The sequence below is a fragment of the Thermobia domestica genome, chromosome 5 (genome assembly GCF_964235325.1).
Source record: "Thermobia domestica chromosome 5, izTheDome1.hap1.1, whole genome shotgun sequence".
In the NCBI taxonomy this organism is placed as follows: domain Eukaryota; kingdom Metazoa; phylum Arthropoda; class Insecta; order Zygentoma; family Lepismatidae; genus Thermobia; species Thermobia domestica.
Window position 1 is genome coordinate 278,447,475 of NC_137458.1, and position 26,574 is coordinate 278,474,048.

The 26,574-nt window shown below is 35.9% G+C and overlaps 1 protein-coding gene and 1 non-coding gene across 3 annotated transcripts in view; both read left to right on the forward strand.

The window, feature by feature from the left end:
* Positions 1-785: 785 nt before the first annotated feature.
* Positions 786-26,574, forward strand: part of LOC145686650 (X-linked retinitis pigmentosa GTPase regulator-like) — a 328,222-nt gene continuing 302,433 nt past the window's right edge. For both annotated transcript variants that reach the window (XM_081760131.1, XM_081760132.1), the window contains exon 1: positions 786-1,005. In XM_081760131.1, coding sequence (XP_081616257.1) covers positions 975-1,005 — 31 coding nt within the window. In that variant the 5' untranslated portion in view covers positions 786-974. The remainder of the gene's footprint in view (positions 1,006-26,574) is intronic.
* Positions 26,041-26,114, forward strand: TRNAR-UCU (transfer RNA arginine (anticodon UCU)). Its single transcript has one exon. It is a non-coding gene; the product is annotated as a tRNA-Arg (tRNA).

The following is a 26,574-nucleotide window of genomic DNA, read 5'->3' on the forward strand; positions in this document are numbered from 1 at the left end:
ACTAATGATTATGTTTATGAATCTACACAAACCAAATATCATTTATTTGTTTTTCTAAAAAAGAAACACTGAAATTTATAATTTATTCTACTCAATGGTGCACACAGAAGTTCATCAAGGGGGGTTCAATCATATCCATTCAGGACAAGTGTGATTCTTGTATGTATATCCTAATATAGTAAACGTCTATTATCTCAGAATGTCTTCCTCAACGGGGATTTAAACGCCCAAGATACATTGTCTACGCTTGCGATTCTACTTCTTTCACACGATATAGCTTATTATTTTATATTGACTTATTATTATTATTATTATTATTATTATTATTATTATTATTATTATTATTATTATTATTATTATTATTATTATTATTATTAATGTAATTATCAGACCAATCACAATTAGTTCAAAAGCTATTTTGCTTAATAGTTTATTTCACTTGATAGATGGTTTTAGAGTAGAGTGACCATATGTCCATATAACCATCTTTAATGGAGTTGTACCTTTTTCAGAAAATCCCGAGAAAAATGCAACAAGATGTAAAATGTTTCTTTTTTAAATCAATCCGTAAAGGTCTGTGTCACGCAAATATGCGTTTTAGTTTGCGATAATCGGCGTAACAGTTACAGAACGACGCTCTTTATCAGTCTTTCTTTCCTTTTCAAAGGCTTTCGCACAGTCCGTAGTTATGAGTGTTTATATTTTCATTCCGTGCTTGTTCTAAAATATTTTTCATACAATGATAAAGTATTCGTCGTCTGTTTCGCACACCAAGAATACCAGATACTTCTACTTGAAACTAAAATTATTTTATGTAAATGGTTTCAAGAAAGAGTATCTAAAATTATAAATTTTGTAAATATTATTAACTCATCTACTTATTGTTTTATTTAAAATTCTTCTATTAGCTAAAGAATGAAAGGTAAATATTTCATCGTAAACTAGTTACGGCTGGTATCACTGCTGGAGCCAAGATGGCGGAAGAGGAGGAGTTTGAAATTCCTGGTGAGTTAAATCCTATTACTTCTTGAATTGTGTGTGGGACATTTGAAATTGCCTTTCGAAGGGAGTAAAGCATAATGTCATAAATACACCGAACAAATAAATTAAATAGATATAATTGATATTTCTTTGATTTATTTTTGTAGTTTGTTGACGAGAGTACAATGATACACAATTGGAAACCTGGATTTACGCGCTTAGATAAAAATAAATGTATAAAATTGATTTATATTGACATAAAGATGTATTTTTGTAATTGCCAATGCTCGTATTTGTTGGTTGTGAATAGTTTTACTTATGTTTGGAAGTTATTCCTAAAATTTTGAACTTTTTTATTAAGGGAATAATTGTTTACATGTTCGATCAATTTCCGCCGGTGAAACCTGTCGATTCGTCTAATCAATGAATGTATACTTGACACTCTCACGTCCATTGTCTTCCTCCAGAGTTCAAGAAGAAACTACTTACGGAAATTAAAGGGACTTCCTTGTATTACATTTCTTTGGTGTGGGCATTTGCAAATGTGATGTGTAAAGTAAGGTCATTATAGCTTAGGTTTCGATCTGATTTTATTCCTTACTCTCAATTTGCCCTCAAACCTCAACAGCTGTTTATTTTACCAATGCTGGTTTTCTATTTTTAGTTTGCTTTTAATGCATGTAGACATTTTGTTTCATGCAAAGGAATGAGTGAGTGGCTTCACTCGAGTAGATGGTTCTACCAAATAGAACATTCATAGGTAAAATACGATGTGAAACATTTTTCGTGAAGGAATGAGAAAGTGAATGTAAGTGATTACTCTCAATACGCAGCACATTGCAATGAATATTGAGTGATAGTGAAAGTATTGTATGCATAAGTGTTCTCTTCCATTATCCTCGTTTATGCGTATAAGTTTACCCTATGTCGCTGACACGCCTGCTCCCTACGGACGCACCTCCTCGCTACTGTTCGGGCCGCCATGCTGCGCTACTGCCCTGACTCGGTTAGATACCATTTGTGCTTTTTAGTGGCCACCTACCACAAATTGGTTTGTGTTTTATGCAGTGTAGTTCTTATGCCATACATCCACACTATAGTTATACTGAGCCCTTCTGAAGTCAATCTGCAAGTAGTAATGGAGCTTCTCATTTAATTCATCCTCTACTAAAAGAAAGACAAGCTCTAATTTAACCTGAAAGTGTAAGAAATATGTCAAAATTTGGTAGAACCGTCTGCTCGAGTAATGCCGACTGAGTTACAATACGAAGAAGCAAGTCCTATAATAGCAATCCTGAAATATATCTTCAGAATGCAACACGGGTAAACTATACAATACACATTTTAGCTGCATATCGATAAATAGGACCACTTTAAAAGGGCATAGTAGAATATTCTTAATCTGCACATAGTAGAGTAGTGTAGGGTAGCGTCTGGTTACCTTAGAGTTAAAATTAATTTTGTTAAAATTGATCGAGTTTAATTTTTTCGTGTCTGTGTAAGCGTACTAACTGGAGTGGGCATTGTAAAGTTGTTAGAAGTTATTCTGTTTGGCTTAAGAAAGGAATATATAAATAATCAAAATATATGGGGATATAATCTGTGACATGCATAAGAAAGCGTTGCAAAATGTATGCTTGTAACAACAATTGCGCTTTAGACAACAAGTAATTTTTGTTTTTACATTGTCTTTGCGCATATACCCGTCGTCAGTAACGCGCCTTCTTCCTACGGACTCACGCCTGCGCGAGCATACCAATTTCGCCTTGGCTTGACTCGGTTAGCTACAATTCTTGCTTTTAGTGGCCATGTGGCACAAGTTGGTATTTCTTACACTGTCGTCATTGTGGCATATGTTTGAGTGCTGTATTTATACTCAGAACGGTTAATCCCTCTTAAAGTGAATGTTCAGCTAGAAGTGCAACACCTTCCATAAGGGATATTTAAAGGTATTAAGAGTACATTACCTGAAGAAACACGTAAATTTATACAGTATAGTCCAGATTAACCTAGGTTCCCTGTTATCCGAGCTTAACCCATGGATAGATAGATAGATATAGGCGCGGATCCAAGGGGGGTTATAGCCCTATCCCTTTACGCTCAGGCATACACGGGATAAAATGGGCTTCAATCCTGCTTTACACTGGATAAAGCTGCAAACTATGGTTAAGCCCCTCCCTTGATCATGTCCTGGATCCGCCACTATATCTTTCTATATATATATAGCTCCCTCGTGGCTAAGCGGTTAGCGTACGCGCCTGTGGCGTGGAAAACCCGGGTTCGATTCCTAGCAGCAGCTCATGTGGTTTGGATTCCACGTTAATCAGTAGGTCCACGTCTCACATAGCCTCGCTACTGAAAGGGATGTTAAACTAAAATCAACTCAATACATATGTGTTCATTTATTTATTTTAAAAACTAATCTGGTTACAATAAGTAGTATGCAGGCCCTTGTTTCAGCAACAAATCGAAAATGAAGCTAGTGTAAAAGTAACGACCCCCGCCCGACGTTGCCACATTTAAGCCAGCAAGCTTAAATGTTGCACGTCTTGAGTATCAGTTTTGTGCCGAAGTCACAAAAGACGTATTTTGTCTAATAAGAGAACAGTGTAAGCGGCGGTGGGTGTTTCTTCTAGTTCCCTTGACTATTTGTAGGAATTTTTGGAGAAAGAAAACTGGTTGTTTTATCATTAGAAGATAAGCTTACAGCTAGTAAACGATTAGATCGTGGTGAAACTGTCAAAAAGGTGGCAAGCGATTGGTAAAGTGACCTTTTGTGACTGGAGAAAATGACTAATTTCTTACGTACGTATGTAGGTACTGTACTGTATGTCCAATGAAAATAATAAATACAGTAATAATAAAGAGAAATAATCAATAAACAATAGTAATAAACACTATACAGTTTCTTAGTGAATACGTCCGTTTTAACCGTATATTTGCTTATCCGAGTTAGATCCGGTCCACATTAACTCGGATAATCAGGACTCTACTGTAATACATTGGTCTATCGTCCCACATTCTGGACCTGCATCGTAATTTATTTTTAAAAATAAAGAAAGTCATAGCCAAAAATGGTATCAGAAAATTTCTAATACCTTTATGACGGGATTCTCACACTTACGGTGTTGTCTATCACTTGATTTATGCTGTGTAGATTAATGAATATCAAGGGCGACGATCCTGGGGGAAGGGGGAAAGCTCATGTGCCCCTCCCCCTATTGTATTTATGAATATACAATATTTGGCATAATTTTAATGTAATTTTTCTTAAAATCCTCATATATATATATACCTTCTGCATCTGAATGCCCCCCCCACCCCAAATTTACAGAGAAATCGGCGCCCTTGATGAATATCAGATCCAGCGGGAATCCAATCCCTGCAACATACTTCATATGCCCATTTTAGTTACGTTGTAGTGCTCTGACTTCGAACAATGGCAAGTTAAAATTGAAGAAACAGAAAGAAAAACATTTAAACCAGTAATGTTACTGGCATACTGAAGGAGCATACTTTGCATAACGGTCATTCCACGTCAGTTCAACCAAGGCTTGCAACCCACTCTCTCAGATTTGGATAAAATTTGGTAGTGTTATAAAGCTTTTTGTGCTGATTACAAGTGTGTAAATTTTATTGCAATAGCATCAGTGGTTCAGAGGTTATTGCGTTTCAAAAATATGAGGAAAATCCATTTTTAACAGTCGCGACACGATATTTCCCCGTTTTGGAAGAATACTAAAACAATCATATTTCGGTTCCTATTAATGCCAGAAACATTATTTTCTTTTATTCAGATTGTCTTGAAGTTGTTTACCATTAAAAAAAATGGAAACTTTCCTTAGAGCAGATAGAAAATCTTTAAAGTCATTTGAAAGGTAACATTTTGAGAAAAAAAAAAAAAAAAAAAACTAGAACGCAATTTTGTAAACTTCAAACCTTTATTTCTCAAAATCCCCATTATGGATTTCAATGAATTTGTTTTTGATTAAAAGCTTATTACATCTAGTTTCACATATACAAAAATTGTGGTGTGCCATCCAAGCACTGAAGAGATATCCCAGTCAGTGTTGTCAACTGATTGCGAAATAAACATTTTCCAATAACTTCCATACGATTTAATATATCCACCCCAAAATTGGTATAAGTACTCTTCGGTATCCTAGAAACTCGTCTGCGAGCATTATCACTCCTCCCAAGCAACCCAGCTGTCAGGGTTGCCAACCAATTTCAGGCTTGCCTCTAACAGCGTTAGACGTATATGTGCCACATTTTGCAGTAACTTTATTACATTTATTTTCACTATACAAAAATTGTGATGGGCCATCCGAGTACTGTGGAAATATCCCAGTCAATGTTTCCAACTGATTGCGAAATAAACTTTTTGCAATAACTTCCATACGATTTAACATACCGCCTGCCCAAAAATAATTGGTGTAATCACTCTTCTGTATCCTGGAAATACGCTTGCAAGCATTACCACTCCTCCCAAGCAACCCAGTTATCAGGGTTGCCAACCAATTTCAGGATTGCCTGTCACAGCGTTAGAGTATCTGTGCCCACACTTTGCATTATTACGTGCGACATTACAAATATACGAAATCGTTTGGACCAAATACCCCTAATTACTGAACTACCAATTTCGTAAAAGCAATATATCTATCTATCTATCTATCTATATATATATATATATATATATATATATATATATATATATATATATATATGTATACAGTGGACTCTTTTTAATTCGAAGTCTGAGGGGACACGAAAAAACTTCGAATTATCCAACAACATTCATTTTCACATATATAACAACAAAGAAACCAAAGTACTGTGCATCAAAAACATATTCATATGGTGTAGACTTTACCTTTAAAACAGCTTATTATTTGCGTGATCGAATATCGCAAACTAACAAACGACATTGACTCCACATAATTCAAGCTACGTGTACAATGAAAAATATATTCACGTACAACACTACAACATACATTGAATAGCCCAAACAATTAAACACCAGTAACAATTTGAATATTCTGTTCTCACTTTTAAGAAGTCGTAAACCTCATTTGATTGAATTTGATTGTTTTTGTACGTTCAATAAATCTTGAATTTCATGTATTGCGTGAAATGCGATAATAATAACATTTGGTTGACTTTATCAATAATTCATCTTAAATTTTCAACCAATTCTGAAACAAGATGAGATTGGCACACGTTCTCTATCTTTACTTCTTCCCCACTTTCATCTCATTACATAGATTTTCTATTTATCTTCTGTATTACTCTTCCCTATGGCTGCATCTGGATAACTGAAAACACGTTAAAGCTGTATTTTTCTGTTTGCATCTGTCCAACATTAAGAATTTTCAACTGTATTTACTTCGAATTATCCAAAACATAGGTTCAAAAGTTCGATTTATCCACGAATTTTTACTACTGTTTTCAATACAGTTTTCAAGGGGAATGGACTTCTGTTCGAATTATCCAAGTTCGAATTAACGAGACTCCGCTGTATATTCAATTAATACAGAACACTGTTCGACACCCTACTAACTTGTACGTCGGGCTCAAAACCCGTATTCACTCTGCTGTCATTTCCAAATAAGTTACTGCATTCTTTCAGATGATATGGAACATGACGTACCAAAGTCTTTCGAACATAGAAAGGGGTAATGTCGGATTTAAAACAAAATTTTCCTCGTGTAACAAAAGTGGAATATTTCACTGATGGGTGTAGAGCCCAATATAAAAACTGCAAAAACTTTTTCTTTCTTAAATTTTTACTTTCACGCAAGTGATTTCCATGGTATGGTGGCAAAATGGAATTTTTTTGCTACCAGCCTTGGAAAGTCCCCATACGATGGAATTGGTGGGGCTTTTAACCGGGTTGTGACAAAAGCAAGCCTTCAGAGACCATTGTGTGATCAAATAAATACATGTGCCCTTATGTTTCATTTCTGTGAAGAAAACATCATTAGCACCATGTTTTTCTTTGTGTACAAAGAAGAAGTGGCTGTTGTTCGTGCCACACTTCAACGAAGATTTCTGAGAGCAGAAACTATTCCGGGAAAATAGTGCATTGCTTTGAAAAAATTGGTCCATTAAGATTGGAGCGAAGTGTACATGTCTGGATGAAGATTTTAGTTAGTGAATAGTGATGAAGGTGATGCATTAGTAATTTTCCTACATCCCCATGGTCTATTTTCGTAATTTTATTGGGCTGAGAATGATTCTTGCTGTGTTCCGTTTACGCACATCTTATATAAGGTTGATATAACAATTGCTACTGGCAGAACATACCAGTTATCTCCAAAGTCTCTGCAAGTAGTTACTTCAACGTGGCAAACGTTTACAAAAAGTACTTGATGTTAATATATAATTACAGCAAAACCGAAGATTTATTATATTTGCTCCTTTGCTAGTTATTCTGATTAACATTTAAAAATGCTAATGCCTATTTACTGTTCAGATTATTGTATTTTTCCCTTACCTATAAATTTGGAAACTCCTTATTTCTCCTCCGTGCTTGGATGGCCCATCACAATTTTTGTATAGTGAAAATAGATGTAATAAGGTTACTGCAAAATGTGGCACAGATACGTCTAATGCTGAGACAGGCAAGCCTGAAATTGGTTGGCAACCCTGACAACTGGGTTGCTTTGGAGGAGTGGTAATGCTCGCAGACGTGTTTCTAGGATACCGAAGAGTACTTATACCAATTTTGGGGTGGATATATTAAATCGTATGGAAGTTATTGGAAGATGTTTATTTCGCAATCAGTTGGCAACACTGACTGGGATATCTCCTCAGTGCTTGGCTGGCCCACCACAATTTTTGTATATGTGAAACTAGATGTAATAAGCTTTCAATCAAAAACAAATTCATTGAAATCCATAATGGGGATTTTGAGAAATAAAGGTTTGAAGTTTACAAAATTGCGTTCTAGTTTTTTTTTTTTTTTTTTTTTTTCTCAAAATGTTACCTTTCAAATGACTTTATAAATTTTCTATCAGCTCTAAGGAAAGTTTTAATTTTCCAATTGTAAACAACTTCAAGACAATCTGAATTTTTTTTTTTTTTTTTAAATCATGTTTCTCGCATTAATAGGAACCGAATTATGATTGTTTTAGTATTCTTCCAAGCCGGGAAAATATCATGGCGCGACCGTTAAACGTGGATTTTCTTCTCATTTTTGAAATGCAACAACTTCTAAACCGCTGATGCTATTTCAATAAAATTTACATACTTGCAATTAGCATAAAAAGTTTTATAACACTACCAAATTTCATCCAAATCTGAGATAGTGGGCTAAATTCCCCCCCCCCCCTTTTTTTTTTAATTGACGTGGAATGAACCATAAGTATGTTTTCACACAAAATATAACGAATTTACATTCTTGTTATTACTACTAACTGTAGAGCAAATTCTTCCAAATATTAGAATATGTCATGACGATGTTTCGTATGTTATCATCTGCTTTTGTATGGACACTAGAAAAATGCGTTCAAAAGTTTCTGTGATTAGATTAGGTCAGGTCACGAAATTTCAAGTTTGAATCCCTTAGTTAGATGAGAGAATTTGACCACCATTTTTCTCGCAGAATTCTCATTCAAAAAGAGAATGAAAAATATACCAGAGGCCAGAGTGTTAGTTGCCATACAGCGAATTAAGGTACTATGTATGTATATATATGTAATAAAATTAAGTATGGAAAATGTAACTTCTTCATAAAATGCCTATCGCCAAAGTAAAACATTTGGTCGCCAATTGTAAACAGGAAATTCGCGCTTTATGTTAGATTGTACTGAAACAATTTTCTCCGCGCCATGCCTTGACACAGACCTTCATATTAACTCCCATAACCTACAAAGTAGAATTAGTTCCCTTTCTTTCTGTATAATTAATGCGTTATATTAATCTTTTTAAACATTTTAACACGTTATTTTAATATGATTATTATTAAACATTTACGGTATGTAATTGGTTAAAACGTTAATGTAATCATTTTTGTTTATACACTTGTATATTAATGTATAATAAGAAACAGAAAAAAATAAAATAAAATAAAAAAACTTTACCATAGTACGTCTTCTTTATGATTCCACCCAAATTCACAACAACTCTTGCCTGTTACCTTTAATGACGGGACGAAAAATTTCGACAAGAAATGAGATTCCACCAGGCTACACTCCTATTGTTGTCTTCACATTGTTTCCCAAAATTCGTGGCTCCCTCCCTGTCTTTTTAGATTTTGTCTTGGGTGCACCTTCGAATTCTTCTTCAATTTTTGTTTCCTATAATATGTGACAAATAAAAAAAAAAGAAAAGTATATGCTGAAGTTGACCTACAAAACAGCCACTATTTCTCACTTAAAAAAAAAAAGGCAAGCAATAGGAATGTAACCAAGTAGAAATTTATCGTTTCTAATTAAAGGGTGGTAACAGGCAGGAGTTACCGAAAATTTGGGTGGAAAAAAAGACGCATTAGGTAAAGTTTTAATTGAGTTGAGTTTAACGTCCTTTTAAGAAGGGGGTTATGTATGAGACGGAACCTACTGATTAACGTGGAATCCGAACCACATGAGCTCCCGCCGTGAATCAAAGCCAGGTCTCCCACGCCAAAGAAGGTAAAATTTTAATTTTCTTCTATTACTATACCTAGTTGGTTGGAGTTTAACACACTGAGAGTATATGAGATGTGGTCCTTCAGTTTAAGGTACAATCCTAGCCACAGCTTTGCGTTCAAATTTCAAGGCACTTCCACTGGGAATCGAGCTCAAAGCCCCGTGCACCAAAGGGAGCCGTACTAGCCAAGAGACCAGCCGGAAGACCAAATGTCTAATTCTGATTCTACCTCTGTATTTTTAAAAGTAAATTATCGCCTACGGATCTTTCACTATATTATAATAAAAAATGCTACAATAGCAATTAAGAGTGACTAAGCTCCAACCTACAACTTTAGCTTTCAACCCTTTGATTTACGGTTATTTGGGATTTCACGTTTATAACAAAGGCAAATATTTTTAAAAAGGTGTACTTTAAATTAATTACTTAAAGAGATCTTTTTCACAAAGTTTATCCTTTTAAATCATTGTTCAAAGCCTTTGTATTTTAATAAGCCTTCTCCGAAATAAATGCATCTGAATTGTGCTGCCATCTCTAGAGTTTTTTAAACTATATGTTTGTGGCAAATCTTTCGACAGTGAGATCTTGGAAACTACAGGTTTTACAAAGATGACGTTTTCACTGATTGATTGTAAATATTGCGTAGATTGTCCAGTTCTAACTCAATATTTAAAAAAACATGGCCATTATTTATTTATTACATTTTTACGGGTACATTAGAAGTGTTGAAATTAAAAAAAAAAAAAAAAAAACTAAAGCATCATATCCTACCTATTATACATTCCAACACCATATAATTGTATATAGGAGCTGCATATCTCTCAGGTGTTTGTTTCATGGCCAAATTATAATGAAAAACGAGGGATAACCATTTTTCCAGTCTAAGTTGAATCTTTATTGTTTAGAGTGTTTTGCCCAATGAACACCATATATCACTGACATTATAATTGATTGTATGTGTAATGTATTAGCTTATTTTAAAATGTATAAAACGATAATCATGCCTATTGTTCCGTATGGTTGCGAAATATGGTCTCTTACTCGGAACGAAGAACATAGATTGAAAGTATTTGAGAACAAGATCCTGAGACGAATATTCGAACCCAAGAGAAACGAGAATAGGAAATGGCAGACTCTTCATAGCGAGGAACTACATAATTTATACGGTTTACCCAAATTGTTAGGGTCATCAAATCTAAGAGGCTCAGGTGGGCAGGTCATGTAGCCAGGATGGAGCGAACGCTTTCAAAATCTTAACTGGAGGACCAGCCGGAAAACGACCATTAGGAAGACGTAGGCGCAAATGGAAGGATAATATTAAGGTGGATCTTACAGAGATAGGAATACAAAGTAGAAATTGGATCCAATTGGCTAAGGATAGAAGTCAGTGGAGAGCTTTTGTGAACGCGGCATTGAACCTCCGGGTTCCATAGGCCATAGAGTTATTTAGTGTATGTATTTGCGTATTACATACTACATGCAAGAAGAAAGAAAAAACAGATCATATATGAATTAAAAACTGTAACCGGAAGTAGGCTCAAATCTTGCAAACGGTACGAGATATTGAAAAAGTAATCGAAAAAAATCTTCCCTTTACGGTATCTCTTGCCGATTTTTACCAAGACTTCTTTCACTTGTGTCTGCAAAGGGACATGTACGGATGTGAGGAATAACTAGGAGATTCATGCTCATATATGAATGATGCGCTGTGTAAAGAGCGCAGGTTCAGCTAGTATTATAATGAAATGAAATGAAATCTTTGAGTTTTACGTCCCACGGTTATGCCGGTTAGGCTAAAGGAGACGGTGATTATGAGAGATGAGTGAAATGGTGGAATGAAGAATGTGGGAGGAAACGGGAGAACCCCGAGAAAACCCACGAGCACGGTGTTTGTCCACCACAAAGTTCACTTGGCGGGGGCTGGGATCGAACCCGGGACCCCAAGCACCAGAGGAGAACGCTCTACCACTGAGCCACCGCGCCCCCTTAGTATTATAATAATCCTTTTGAATTCGCAAGATACGATTTCAAACAACCTAAGAAGTACTACTATCTGAATACATTATTACGGCCTTGTGCATTAGAAAACAGAACTTCACTATCATTAGGAATAAAAAAATTCAATCCTAGAAGTAATGGCAGTTTGTCTTCATATAACTAATGTAAGATCAGCTGTTTTGTAAAATGAGAAACCATGCTTAGATAGTAGTTTAATGTGAACTTCCAAAGGATTTTATTGAAGCTATAGTTGAGTTGGCCATGACTCGACAAATTGGAAAAGTTTCAAGTTCAGTTATACATCGTAAACTCTAATATACGGAATAACTACTTGTATATGTGTAACTGAAGAATGATGGCTTAAAGATAAAATTGGAAGCGTATTATATAGCTAGAAATATCCGAAAAGTTAGTAGAAAGTTACAAACTTTTTTTTTTTTTCGAACAACCGTTGACGTCTTCAGTGTGAATGAAAAACTAAACGTGCTTACTCCGTTATATTGCGTAGTTGCGAATCTGTAAGAGATGATTGAAAAATATATACCAATGGAATGAGTGAATCATTGATACATTATATACAGATGAAAATATTTATACCTTGATTTCTTAAGCTGAAGGAAAATAAACGTGATCAAACTTTCACAAAGACTGTTCACTTGAGATTCCAACTAAATTGGTAAATATGTTCACCTGTGTATCATGTAAACCGCTTAAAAAACAAGATTATGAATACAATCAAAAGGAATTCACTTTGCCCCTTTTATTAGAGATTGTTTAAGAAATTATATTAAACCTTAAATGTTTGGCGACAGCTGTCAGCATTGTCAAGATTTAGGTAAGGAAAGTCGTATTTATTTAACATTTAAGTGACCACATTATTTGTACATGCAGCAGAGGACATGCCAATATGTCAATATACAGAAGTATTTCTGTGTAAAAATAACAAATATATTTTATATACACCTTATTGCTACCAAGGCTGTCAGTGAATTTACGTGTAACATACCCAGTTGATTTTACATACCTCGTTATAGATATAGTTATACCCACTTAACCAGTGGTGCCCCCCCCCTTATGTCCATGACGCACCCTACCCCCCCCAATTGTCTACCCGTAGGTGTTCTTCCATGAAAAAAATCTTCTTTTCGATTAATTTTTACACTCCCTCAAACATATTTATACAGATTTTTACCCCCCCCCCAATATTTCAATGACGCACTTTGCGTCATAGCCCCTCCTTGTGGGCACCCCTGACTTAACTGTAGTAGTACTGATACATATTAGGATTTATATATTTACTACTGTAATAACTTCAATGTTAACTTCATAATTTCTAGCACTTCGTTGGCTTCTAGCTTCGCAAGTTTCTTTCTATCTTGTTGTGTGTTCAAAATATTCGGAAATAGAATAAAAACAATGATCCAGCAGGTAATTTGGTAGTCTTTGTTTGGCAATTTTATCTGATTTTGAGTCTCATATTCTTCGGTAATTTGCTGTAAATTAATATTCCTGTATACTTAAGTTCTTTTTGCTGGAAAGTTTTATTACATACAGGAATAGCAAAATCTCTTGTATTTCTAGTATTGCAAGTATGTACGTTACTATTGCATTGAAATGTTGAGTTTGTTATATTTATTTATGAGGATTGCTGTTTATAATATGTACAGACAATGTAGTGCGAGAATTTTAAGCTCTCTGAATACTCATTTACATGAAGTTCTTGATTTGTACTTTCTTTTTTGGATCTTAACTATATCTTACTTTGTTGTGAATTTCCCCAGCATACGGCCTCATGTGAAAGTTCCGTTTTAAACTATGATAAATTATCTTGAGTGTTGATAGGTAAAATTAAATTTTCACGTTTTCTAAAGCAAAATGTACTTTATAAAGTTTATCTCGCAGTGTACTGATGTGCTTATTCTACGTTATATTTTCAAAAAAGCGAGATGAAGTGAATATAAAAGCTCCCCAGCGTGCAGAGCTGTAGAATACAGCTTCTGTTGTCGTGTCGAACTTGTCCCTAACCATCAAATACAGTGATCTTTAGTTCCTAAGTGGAACTGCTGTGGGTCAGTGGTAGAGCGTTTATCTCTTGTGCGTGGGGTCCCTGGTTCCATCCCAGCTCGCGCTAAGTGGACTTTATGGTGGACAAACACCATGTGCGTGAGTGTTTTAAATCTCCCGTTTCCTCTCACTTTCTTCATTCCACCGTTTCATTAATTTCTCATCATCACAGTCTCTTACATGGCAAAACCATAGGACGTAAAACTTTTTTTACACTTCCTAAACAATGTGCTATTTCCTCACCGAATTTCGTTCATATCAGGCCGAGAATACCGAGCCAGAGTTTCGCGATCCAAGCCTGTTTCCGGCTACAGAATATAGTGATCCTTATTCCTTAGATAATGGGGTGATTGTCCACCGAATCTCGTTCAGATCTGACCATTAGTTATCGAGAAATAGAGTACCACATACAAGACGAGTTGAACCAAGCCGAACGCTGATTCCAAATATGGCAATTCTTATTCCCTAGGCCATGGGTTATTTACATACCAAACTTGGTTCAGATGCAGCTAGAGTTACAAAGAAATGAAATACCACATACAAGGCGAGTCGAGCCCGGATACCAAATAACATTCCCTAGATGAGAGGGTACCTGCGCAACGAATTTCGTTCAGATCTAGCTAGTCGTTACCGAGAAACAAAGTATTATATATATATACACCACATTCACCTTGCGTGCAACCATAAGTTCCTTTTACTTATGCCGGCGTTAAAAATGAGTAATTATACAGAGTGTCCAATATACAATGCAACCCGGAGTTTGGGATAGTAGAACGTTTGAACCTGAAGTGATACACAAATAATGGTTATACCAAAATAAAGCTTTGTTCATGCATATATTTTAAACTAGGAAGCAGCGATTGAAGTACAGTAGGAACCACACAGTGTTGCCACATGTAGCTAAAGTTTTTTTTTTTTTTTTTTTTTTTTTTTTTGCAAAACATGTAAATTGACTCATAACTCGTACGTATGGATGTTCTGTCGTTAATTTTCAGTTTGTTTAGATGGAGTAGCTTGGAAACTATGGAACAGAAAAAAGAATTTTTCATTTCCACCGGTAACTAATCGGGTGAGACCTTTGTAAGGAGGAACTAGGAAAATCGTTATTTTCATAAATTAACACTGAATTGACAACATTGCTGATGTTTCAGTGCATCAAAGGGTGCTAAGTGTCTGTCTACATGATGCAATTCCTGATAACAATGAAAAAGAAACTTTGAAATTATCATGATAAAACTTACTTAAATGCACCCGGCAACACTGCTACTACCACGCAATGAGTTATCAGCTCTACAGCAGATGCTGGAAGTATCCCCTGTTTTGATTCAACCATGTTGGCAGCAGCTTTACGAAAAGTAGATGCGTTAATATTCTCAATGGCACTGCGAATGTTCGGTTCCAGGTCTTGATAGTTCGATAATTGTTTTTATATCTCTTTTGCTTTAAGTAGCCCCATAGAAATGAATAGCAGTGTTGCTGGGTGGATGTAAATAAAAGTTTTATCATGATAAATTTCAAAGTTTCTTTTTTGTTGTTTTAAGGAATTGCATACCGTAGACAGAACCTTAACACAACTTTTAATGCACTGAAACATCAGCCATGTTGTCAATTCAGAATGTTAATTTATGAAAATAACGATTTCCCTAGTTCCTCCTTAGAGAGGCCTCACCCAATTAGTTATCGGTGTAAATGAAAAATTCTTTTTTCTGCTCCATAATTTCCAAGCTACTCCAACTAAACAAACTGAAATTTAAAAATAGAACATCCATACGTATGAGTTATGAGTCAGTTTACAAGTTTTGCAAAAAAAAAAAAGCTATATCTGGCAACACTGTGTGGTTTCTAGTGTACTTCAATCGTTGCTTCCTAGTTTAAAAATATATGCATGAACAAAGCTTTATTTTCGTATAACCATTATTTGTGTATCGCTTCAGGTTCAAACGTTCTACTATTCCAAACTCCGGGTTGCATTGTATATTGGACACCCTGTATAAACGATTTGCACGTACTTGAAACCGAATAAACTATGAGTTTTCTCGTGGCTAAATAGTTTGTGCTCGCCCCTACGGGAGATTTTGTTTCGATTTTTAGTGAGAGCTCATGTGGTTCGGAATCTGCTTCAAGACACAGGTCTACATCTCATATAGCAACGATGTTGAGAAGGACGTTAAACTAAAGTAAACTGTAGTATAAGTACTGTTTTAATTTACATGTTAAACTTACCTCAATATACCTCTGTCATTTAATAATTGCAGAATTTTTAGTGGGAACTACAGTCTTGCTCAGTAGCGTCTTAAAGCATCGAGTGCAAATTTTATTCAATTGTTATTTCTAGAAGAAAGGTTTTTGTTTGATACTTCTACACCATAACGATTGATGCCATAAGATATGAATAGAAGTTTGCAGTTGATGCTTTAAGAAAACTGAAGAAGATTGAAGTTCTCATTGAAAATTTCAGTATTTGTGAAATGATAAATGTATATAAAGATTAGTCAAAGTTAATGTTTGCAATTATGCATTAGTTCAGTTCCTTAAGCTGTTATACGTACTGTTTATAAATAGTTGTCAAGCTGGTGCTGTTGTTCATTGGTAGAGAGTTCATCTGGACTCTGGCTCGATCCCAGTTGTGGTGGATAGTAATGTGTCTTGAATTTTCTAGAAATTCTTCCATTTCTTCTCACTGTCTTTGTTCCACCGATTCCCTCCTGTATTCACTTGCTGATATAATCCTCTTCTTGTTCACCTCAACCATAGATAGGTGGACAACATGGAAATTTTAAAACTTTTCTTTCGCTTACGACAGCTGTTTTATACCTTTATATAATCTGTCTTCTTTAATATAATTTGTTTTCTGTTATAATCTGTCTCCTTTAATAACCTAATGACAGAACCTTAAGCTGAAGTTATATTTTTGAAGCATTGAAAGACTCCAGCAAAAATTGTTTAACTGATTCACTTTTGTGAACGTGATATGAGAACTTACAATTATTTTGAAATGAAAATGAAATCAAATCTTTAAGTTTAACGTTCCACCCTTTAGGCCAAGGGAGACGATGATTAAGGCAAGTGAATGATGGTGGAAAAATTGATGGAATGAGAAAGTGGGAGGAAATGAGAGTACCTCAAGAAAATCCACGAACATGATACCCGCCATAAATGTACTTGACCGGAGATCGAACCAGGGACCCCCATAAGGCACTCTACCACTGAGCCACCGTGACTCTCACCATTATTTTGATAAGTGACCATCTGCATTCAATACACTTCATATTCAGAGCTCAAAAACTTTTCTTCTAACCTAGGCGCCAGTTCTGAAAGCCAAATACCCCAATAATGCAAATCCAATTTGATAAATAGGCCTACAACATGTTTTAACCTTAAATTATAGTTATTGCTATAAAAATTGCAATTGGAGCAGTAATATGGTTCGATTCTGAAATATCGATACTGCAATTGGAGCAGTAATATGGTTCGATTCTGAAATATCACCCATTCCTCACTTCACATTAGTTTGACTCAATACTTGAACATGTGTCTTTCCCATCGGCATTGTAAAATAATTCCGTTACTCAAAATTTGTTTCAAATTCTGCGTTTGAGGATTTGATGCCGCACGTTTTGTAGTTACGGTAATTTGGTATTGCAACAAAATTTTGCTAACTTTAAAATTTAAATTTTAAAAAAAATAAAGAAAAAACACTGTCAGAAACAGTATAGAAGGAAGCAATAAAGCAATATGATAGACAATATTCGGAATTCAACGGTATTATATTTATTTGAGATTCAAGATAAATTGAAAACTTCGAACTTCATGATGAATTTATTATAATTTGTTTTTAATCCATCAAAGAACATAAAGATTGGAATTACTGGCAGATAAAAATTAGAAAAGAAACGTCAAACCAGTCTCCGTTGCAACCTGACGCTTTTTTTTTTTTTTTTTTAACTCCCTGGTCATACCTTCACAGCTTTGTGTTTAGAGCGGTAAGTAGTGAATAAATTCCCGTGTGTATAAACAATTAAATGTGTAGAATACCCAGTTCAATTGATAGTAGGAGCTCATGGTTTGGATTCTTTGTTAAACTATACATGTATGTTGGGCCGCGGTGGCTCAATGGTAGAGTATTCACTTCTGATGCATGGAGTCTCGGGTTCAAACCCTGCTCCCGCCAAGTGAACTTTGTGGTGGACAAACACCGTTTGCGTGGGTTTTCTCGTGGTTCTCCCGTTTCCTCCCACTTTCTTCATTTCATTCATTTCTCATAATCACCGTCTCCTTTAGCCTAGCCGGCGTGGGACGTAAAACTCAAAAATTTCATTTCATTTTTATACATGCATGTTGCATAGAGCTTCCGTGCTGAGGGGACTTTTACCTCCAAACAAACAAAAAGTGCGAAAACGTGCATATAAGTCCACATCATTTTTAATGTTATCTTTAGTTTGATTTTCTACGTTTTTACCTTGTAGACTAAAGAAGGCGGATGGTTAATGAAAATAAATGACTATGAAAGAATTACTAAAATGAGTATTTCACAAGGAGCGAATGAATCTCATAGACATGATCTTGTCCATCAGAAAATGGCATGGCGTTTAAAGGACTATTTTATGAGGTAGGCGAATGCTAAATGGAGCCGAGCCAGAAAAGGTATACAGAATGTTACATTAATCATCGCGACTTACTCTATCTTACCAAATTATTATGGATACCAATCAGGTTTGCAGACCCAATATTAAAATTGCTATTTAAAAACAAATTCCTCGTATTAATTGGGAAGGCACGTGACTTTGTGGCAACATTATAAAAACCCTGGTCCCGGTTAAGTTCTAGAACTTTCTTCGTGAGAGCAATATGTTGTTTTGCATTATCATATTGCAGTAATGGTCAGTTATTTAGTTTTCCAGGGTGGTTTTTGTTTAGTATTCGTCGCACTGAAGCGGAAAGAAAAGTTCAGAAAAATGTTCTACATAAATTGTGGTCTACCAAGATTATTCTGTCACAATTTCAAAATTTGTAAGGATTGCGTCAGCAACAGAAGGGACAATGTGCTTTAAGTGAAGGCCCTTGGTCTGTTCTGCACTAGATTTTAACTAAATTTTAGTTACCGGACCGAAGTAGGGGATCCATGGTTAATAAGTTTTGCCAGAGTAAATCTCTGTAACAAGCAAACTGCTATTGAAATTGGTGGCAAACACCGGACCTGTGCAATTACCCCTCCGGGCTCAACGAATGACGAACTCAGCGATCTGTAACCATATAACTCCCAAATGAGTGCGCGAAATATCATGAACCTGGCATGTACCAAGGCATATAATCGCACTACGTGAATATTTGTTCCTCGATTTCGCTTCGAGTTTTCACAGCAAGCTTACCAAATACTTTTTGTAATAATTGAATAATTTCAGATTGTTTTAAAAATGTTTTTCCACAGAAAGAAATTTATGGCTCTGAGGATTGTCAGTAATAAACCTGTTTCCATGTTCTCGAAATTAATACTTTAGAGACATATCTATACTCGCAGAGAGATTAAAGCATTGTAAGAACGGACATTTTGATGATAAATAACCAAGCAATAGGATACCCAATCATAGTGGAAGGCTTAAACCAATATCATTGGACAAAGAGGGTATAACTTATTTGTACAGTCCGCAGCAAAAAAAAAAAAAAAAAAAAAAACTTGCAACTTGTGTGAAATGACAAAGTCTTTTGCTCCAAAATAAGTGTGCAGGGGAAGACGCTGAGGTTTCTTCTGGCGTGATTATGTTGATTCCCTGCGCTGTTAGGCGTAGTTTTACAATAAACTTACATGCTCATGTTGCTTTTTTTTTTGCTGCGGGCTGTACACAGAAATATTAGTTGTCAGCTCTATATTATGTAGTGACAAGACAATTCCCCGAACTTTTGAGAATATCCTTATTACTTACCGTTGAATGGAAAATGATTCTACCGTAATTTCGATTTACGAGGGTAAAAGGAAAGTAATGTTGATAAAATTTAAGCTAGAATTATGTGGATAATTATTAGGGATGCGCACGGGACAAGGTTTGAGGCTGTCTCGTCTCGAAAATGTGCTGTAAAAATTATGTTTCGACTCGAAAAATGTATTCTTCTCTATTGGAAGAGCTGTGTCTCGACTCGAATTTTGTCAGGAAAATTCTGTCTCGATTCACCTCGTGCGCATCCCTAATAATTATGTATTAGGCAATCAAATTTCTCGTTGAGCGAATTTAAGGGAGAACTTCGCATTGTGTAATATACAATTATCCATAGAATCTAAACCTAAAAAGCTCGCGTAGGGACATCCCCCATACATGACGGGCTAACAAGGCCATTGATACTGAAAACCTAGATATCTATTTCCTGATCCTAATCAACAACTTAAGAAGAAATTTTTATTTGATATTTTACGATGAATAATTATTCCTCGTAATACAGCCAATATTATAGGGCAAAACGTTACTTCACTCTGCCGTACCTCATATATAGGGTGTTCATTTATTATGTAGCCAAAATCCACTGGTGAAATCCTCACACCTAAAAAAAAAAAAAAAAAAGTCCATATAAACATAGGGCGATAAACGCGTTGTTTCAAAATTAAGAGATGCCGAAATCGAGAAAATTGTAACTTCGAGGCTGGCTAGCTCAAAAAGTATGATAGATATCAAAGGAAGTTAAAGAAATATTAGAGAAAATAGTACACTCTCTATCTAAATACATATGATTCAGAGTTGGATTGCACCGGCGCACATGACTTTAGAGAGAGAGGTGAAAGAGCGAGACCTATACCGCAGCTCCCCCTATAAAATCCGTTGCGCCAATACGTCCCAACTCTGAAACATGGTTATTTAGACAGACAGTGTATTAGTTTCTGTAATATTTCTTTAACCGCCGTTGATATATATCATAGTTTTCGAGCTAGGCAGCCTGGAAGTTACAATTTTCTCGATTTCGGCATCTCATAACTTTGAAACAAAGAGTTCTTCGCCCTATGTTCATATGAATTTTTTTTATTGTTTAGGTGTGAGGATTTCACCAGTGGATTTTGGCTACATAATAAATGAACACCCTGTATATTTATTTTAGTAGTAAATAAAACTACTTTTTCCTTGGGAAGACTAGTAGCCCAAATGTAGATTTTGTCGTGATCGGGTATATTTCCATTTGTATCTCCATAATTTTATGGTAAACAGATTTCTTAAGTAATAATCAGTAACATTTTTTCTAAAAGAACGTTAAAATAAATCAGTTTATGGGCCACTATTATGATATTGATCTTTGTCTCTCCGTTAACGTGAAACATGGAATTTAGAGAATAAGCAGTACCGGTAGTTCATCTATTGCACCCACAACGGATTGTGTATTGCCAGATGGCTTATTAAGTGTTTGTGTGATCAACGCATTGGCTCCCATCTGTTATATTCCTATCTTTATAGATAGAGTAGCTACAGCTCACGACGTGTTAATTTACGAGGGACGTTTGATAAGTCTTGAGTCTATATAGGAAGGAATGTTCAAGGTGTATGTCATTTTATGATTTCTCTCCATAGTCCGCTAGTAGTGTCAGTAACTTCTCCCAGCGTTTCTCCAGTGTTGCCAACAATGTCCGACGAAAAAAGATCTATTAGTCCTCACACTACGCACGCACAATCTCCATGACGGCATAACATTACGGAAATGCCCCTTGATATGTTTTCTTTTTTTCAGTGCGGGAAACAAGTGGTAACCATAGGGTACTCAGTCCTGTGAATAGAGTGGGTACCGTAACAGTTCGAAGTTACCATAGCGTATTGTCTAGGTGGAAGGTGATACCATTTTCCATTTTGCTAGGTCTCTTTTCGGCAATTGCAAAGTGCAACTTCCGTAGGGGATTGCAGCAATACCCCGCATTGATTATGTGGCCTTTTTAAATGAAGTCACACAACAGCATCCCCTGTGCATCCCAGAAAATGGATGCCATCACCTTCCCTGTTGAGGGCTACACATGAAATTTCTTGGGTGACGAGTGCCATGTTTCTATTGCGTCAGTTGTTCCTTCGTTTTTCGATTCGAAATGATTAACTCAAGCCTCGTCGTAGGTGATCAGACGATTCACAAAAGTTTCCGTCAGCACGAATACGATTCAAATGAACTTCTGAAAGCTGAACTCGGTGTTGCTTCTGATAGTGAGATTTCGTGCAACCCCCGCGCGTATAACTTGGTTATTTGCAGAACGGCATAGATAATGGAATGAATACGCGTTGCTAATGTTTCTACACGCTCGAATATGACTTTGATAGTCACATGGCAATCATTCAGGACGATATCATGCACAATTATCACAAACTCATCTGTTGTCACTGTTTGCGGAGTGGGGGGAGAGCACGAGCTTCATCACACGAGATGTCCTGCCCCATTAGAATGCTGGCAGCTTGTCCATATAAATTTCCTTTGTCGACATGTCCTTGAGAAACAAGTAGAGGATTGTAGCCGCCCCTTCACTTTGCTGGGTCACACCTTTGGACGTCACCAAGCCAACATGAGACGGTTTCAAATAAATTAATATATTTGTTTTGGCCTGACTATCACTAAATACGCTGCCAAATTTCCTGGTCGTGGTCCGTTGTTCTATAGAAGTACTGTGAACTTTGTAATGTGTAAAACCCATACGTCTAGTTGGAATGTCAGCCATGAGATGATCAGCACAAAATGGAGAAGATAATTCAATATAAGGATGCTAAATAGGAGATACCGTATTATATGCTACCTATTTCGATCAGCTTCTTAACTACGGGCCACAGACGTGAATACGCTGTAACTAAACATACGCGGGCTCTTCAGCACCACCATCAACATATTGCAGAGCTCCTTCGTGGCTAAGCGGTTAGCGTACGCGTCTTCGGCGCGGGAGACCCGGATTCGTTTCCCGGCGGGGGGCTCATGTGGTTCGGATTGCACGTTAATCAGTAGGTCCACGTCTCATATAGCCTCGCTGCTGAACGGGACGTAAAACTCAAAATCAATCAATCAACATATTGCAGCATTGCCTCCATTTTATACATTCACCATGACATTCTTTCATACACCTGACGAATAGGTAATTAAATTCCATCTACAACATGAAAGAGGAATGGGATATTATCAGTTGTTAGATTTGGTCAGGGATTTCAACTATCTACTCGAACATGGTATTCGTATCCGTATTAGCTTTAAGAACAAGCATATCTACCATTCAGTATTGAAATTAAAAACAAAGATACGTGGTTTAACTTATATGTTTATATAGAACATTAAATATGGGATACAAATAACTAGTATAATCTCTGTATTTATATTAAACAGGGTGTTTCAAAACAACACCGACAACGTTTGGGAGGTGACTCCTGACACCAAGATAAGACAAAAAATATAGACCAACCTGGGTGCACAAATGCTTCCTTTCGGAGTTATAGGCTGCCAGACACATGAAAAAATGAACTTTAAAGGTCCATAGCTCCAAAACTATGGGATCTACCGTAGTCGGGTCAAGACTTCACTTAGGAACTAATATGTGCCTTATCCAAAAATACATGTTTCAGAATCCTGCGGTACTTACCCAACGATTTTTATAGAGGCAGTTTGACTAAGGGCATATAATTTAAAGTATACACCAACTACCTCTGTAAAAAAAAAAAAAAAAAAAAAAAAAAAAAAAACTTGCAGAAGTACCGCAGGATTCTGAAACATGGATAATTGGACAGAGCACATACTAGTTCTTAAATGAAGTCTTGACCCGACTATGGAAGGTCCCATAGTATTGCAGCTATGGACCTTTAAACTTCATTTTTACATGTTTTCGGCAGCCTATAACTCCGAAAGGAAGCATTTGTTCACCCAGGTTGGTCTATACTTTTTGTCTTATCTTGGTGTCAGAAATAATCTCCCAAACGTTGTCGGTGTTGTTTTGAAACACCCCGTATAATTCAGAAAAAAAAAGTGCACGTTTCGTAGTAACTACAACTTTGTGTTATTAACTTCATGACATTTTAAAAACTCATGTCAGTAAATTTTAGTAACTACAACTTTTTTCTTCTTTCTTACAGATTTATAAATAAGTTTTAAATTTCATACCAGAAAACAATCTTAGATTACAATTTATAATAGATTATATTGAAAACTGCACAATTATTATGCTACATAATTTTGAAGGATATTTAAATAAAAAAAAAATTTTATTACGAAGTTCATTATTCCGAGTCTGCATATTTACTAATAAATTGAACATTGAGATATAAATAATCTTTGACAAAATGATAAAATCAATTAAATAAGAAATAAACAAACTATTTCAAAGTTTCAGATAAGCAGTTAATGCAAGAGTTGACAAACTGAATTTACATGATAAACAAAATAAAACTGTAACGACCATGTACAAAATGGTCTGTTACAGGATCACAGCGCGTTCACAATGTTCCACTTTCATGCACGATGTCAAATGCCATCTAGACTGACGTTTTGTGACGCCCCACTAACGGGGCTAGTGATCGGGCTCAAAGTACGTGAAACTTCCTCAGAAGTATTGCGCTTCACGATGATGATTTTTTTTTAATCTCACTGAATTCCTTTCGAAGTGGGCTAAAGACTTATCAAATGACCCTCGTAAGTAGTCTTCTAATTGCTTAACATATATGTTCATATGTTCAAAATATGTGGCACGTCCAGTGGTCATTTATCCTCTATGAATGTGTGTGTGTCCTCTGGAGGTCGAACCCAGTAAAAGGAATGATGTATGTGAAGGCTTTCTTTTGGCTATTAGACGTAACCAGAACCTACATATAATAGTGGTGGTCCTTTTGTGTTGAGTTTCTGAAGACTAATGTGCCACCTACTAATGTTTTAAGTCTTCTATTCAAGGACTGTCGGAAGGCAAGATTTGGGAGATCCTTGTTCGACACGCAATGCGAACTTAGGTAGTTTTTATATAAGATGTAAGTCCACATCGTATACAGCCGTAAGTTTTAAAGCGACGCTAATTCGAAAATAACAAGGTTCTGATCGAATTAATTTGATCTTAAACTTTTTTTTTTTTTTTTTTTATGAGACAGATGTTTATAGCGTAATTTTAGTTTCCTATGTGTCAATCTAAAGTTATCGTAGCAGAGATCTTATTGAGAATGCTTTATAAATGAAACTGTAATACATAATTCATAGATTTTAAATATATATTTCGACCTATAGCTGTAGTGTACCTGATGAATGCCGAAGTTCTTCAAACGATTTGAAAGTCGCCTACGAATTTCTACATTGAAGAAAAAGTTATGCTACAGCTGACGTCTGTTCTTTCTTAATATTATTACACAATCTTGGTATTATTGCACATCTGAATTGCTTAAAATTTTTATACATACACAAACAAATGTCTGTGTTTGTAAACTTTTATTACAACACCTTCCGGAGGTTCTTAAATATAGGCTATATGTGAAAGTTTTCTACAACCTATTTATCTTTAATGTTCTGACCTAGTTTGTACTTCTTTTTGAAATGAACTCAACAAAGAAGCACTCCTTGATGTGTGTCATTCGTGGTGTTCGTTTATGCTGTATATTACAAGTTGATCATTAAAATTGTTGAACTGTTATTACTTTTAGTCTCTAATTATTTCTGCATAAAGAATAGATCTAAAGGCAGCAATTGATCATAAAGTATTGTATGGCTTTATGCGTCGTTGTAATTTTTAGCCACACAAAAGGAATTTAGTGTTTTATGCGATCCAGCAAATGACTATGTTCTGAACAAAATAAACAATTAAAACACGAGTTTCGTTGAATGCGCGAATTTGTAGGATGACAGTTTTGTTTGGCATTGTAACAAGACATATACAGAATATCAATGGGTGCTTGTGAGTGGGAATTCATACCGACGGGTAAAATAAAAGTTGTCCAAGCTTCCGTCCATACGGAATCGCAACTTGCGGAAGGTAAGTAGTAGTTGTTATTCTTCGCTCTGTTGAGCTGGTTGGCAATGATAAATGCGTCTAATAATGGTAATCAATATCTAGAAGGTGTTTCCACTTTTATAATGCTCGAGGTAGATACAAGTTGCAGAACACATTCGATACAACAAATGTGCAGAGGAATTAAGGCGTTTGGTGGAGAATAATGCAATATTATAATATACCGTAATATTAATTAATTAATTAATTAACAAATGAAGTTTCAAGTACATCTGTGAAGCCATTTTGCACTTGAACAATTAGAAGAAATGAGAAGGTTATGGAATATCATTTTGTTTTTTACAAATAACCTGATTTTCATGTGAAATGATTACTATTTTGTATAAGACTTAACGAGGAATTTAATGACCTGTCTGTATAAAAAAATGTCTTGACTAGTGTTACCTACGTTTAGGTCTGTTGCTCCGTGTAGCGTAGTCGTTAACGCTCTCGCCTTCTGTGCGAGCGGTCCCGGGTTCGATTCCCGGTGGGAGCACTCGTTCGAAAAAGTGTAAAAAGCTTTTCCAGGCCAGCCATCCTGAATGAGGTTTTCCTGGCTTTTCCTCATTCACACCAGGCAAATGTCTGAGTGTACCTGACAAAAGTCCCAGGCCGCTTCCTTCCATCCCCAATCCTTTCTTCCTTCCCTTTCCTTGGATAGTGTGCTCGCCTAGGGACGTCATCTCTCACACGTGATGGACTAAATGGGCGTAGATACCGAAAGCTCAGAAATCTAAATCAGGTTTGGGTCTGTCTCGTCTCGAAAAGCTGCCCGAGAAAGTTCTGTCTTCTCGAAAATTATTCCTGTTTCTGTGTCGTAGTTCATCAAAATTGTCTCGTCTCGTTTCATAAATAACACTAGTCCTGAGTGACTGATCAACACCTTGGCCAAACTTTTTCAGCTAGAAACTTAAAATCTGGACAATGCATATGCATACGAATAGTGACGTTAAGAT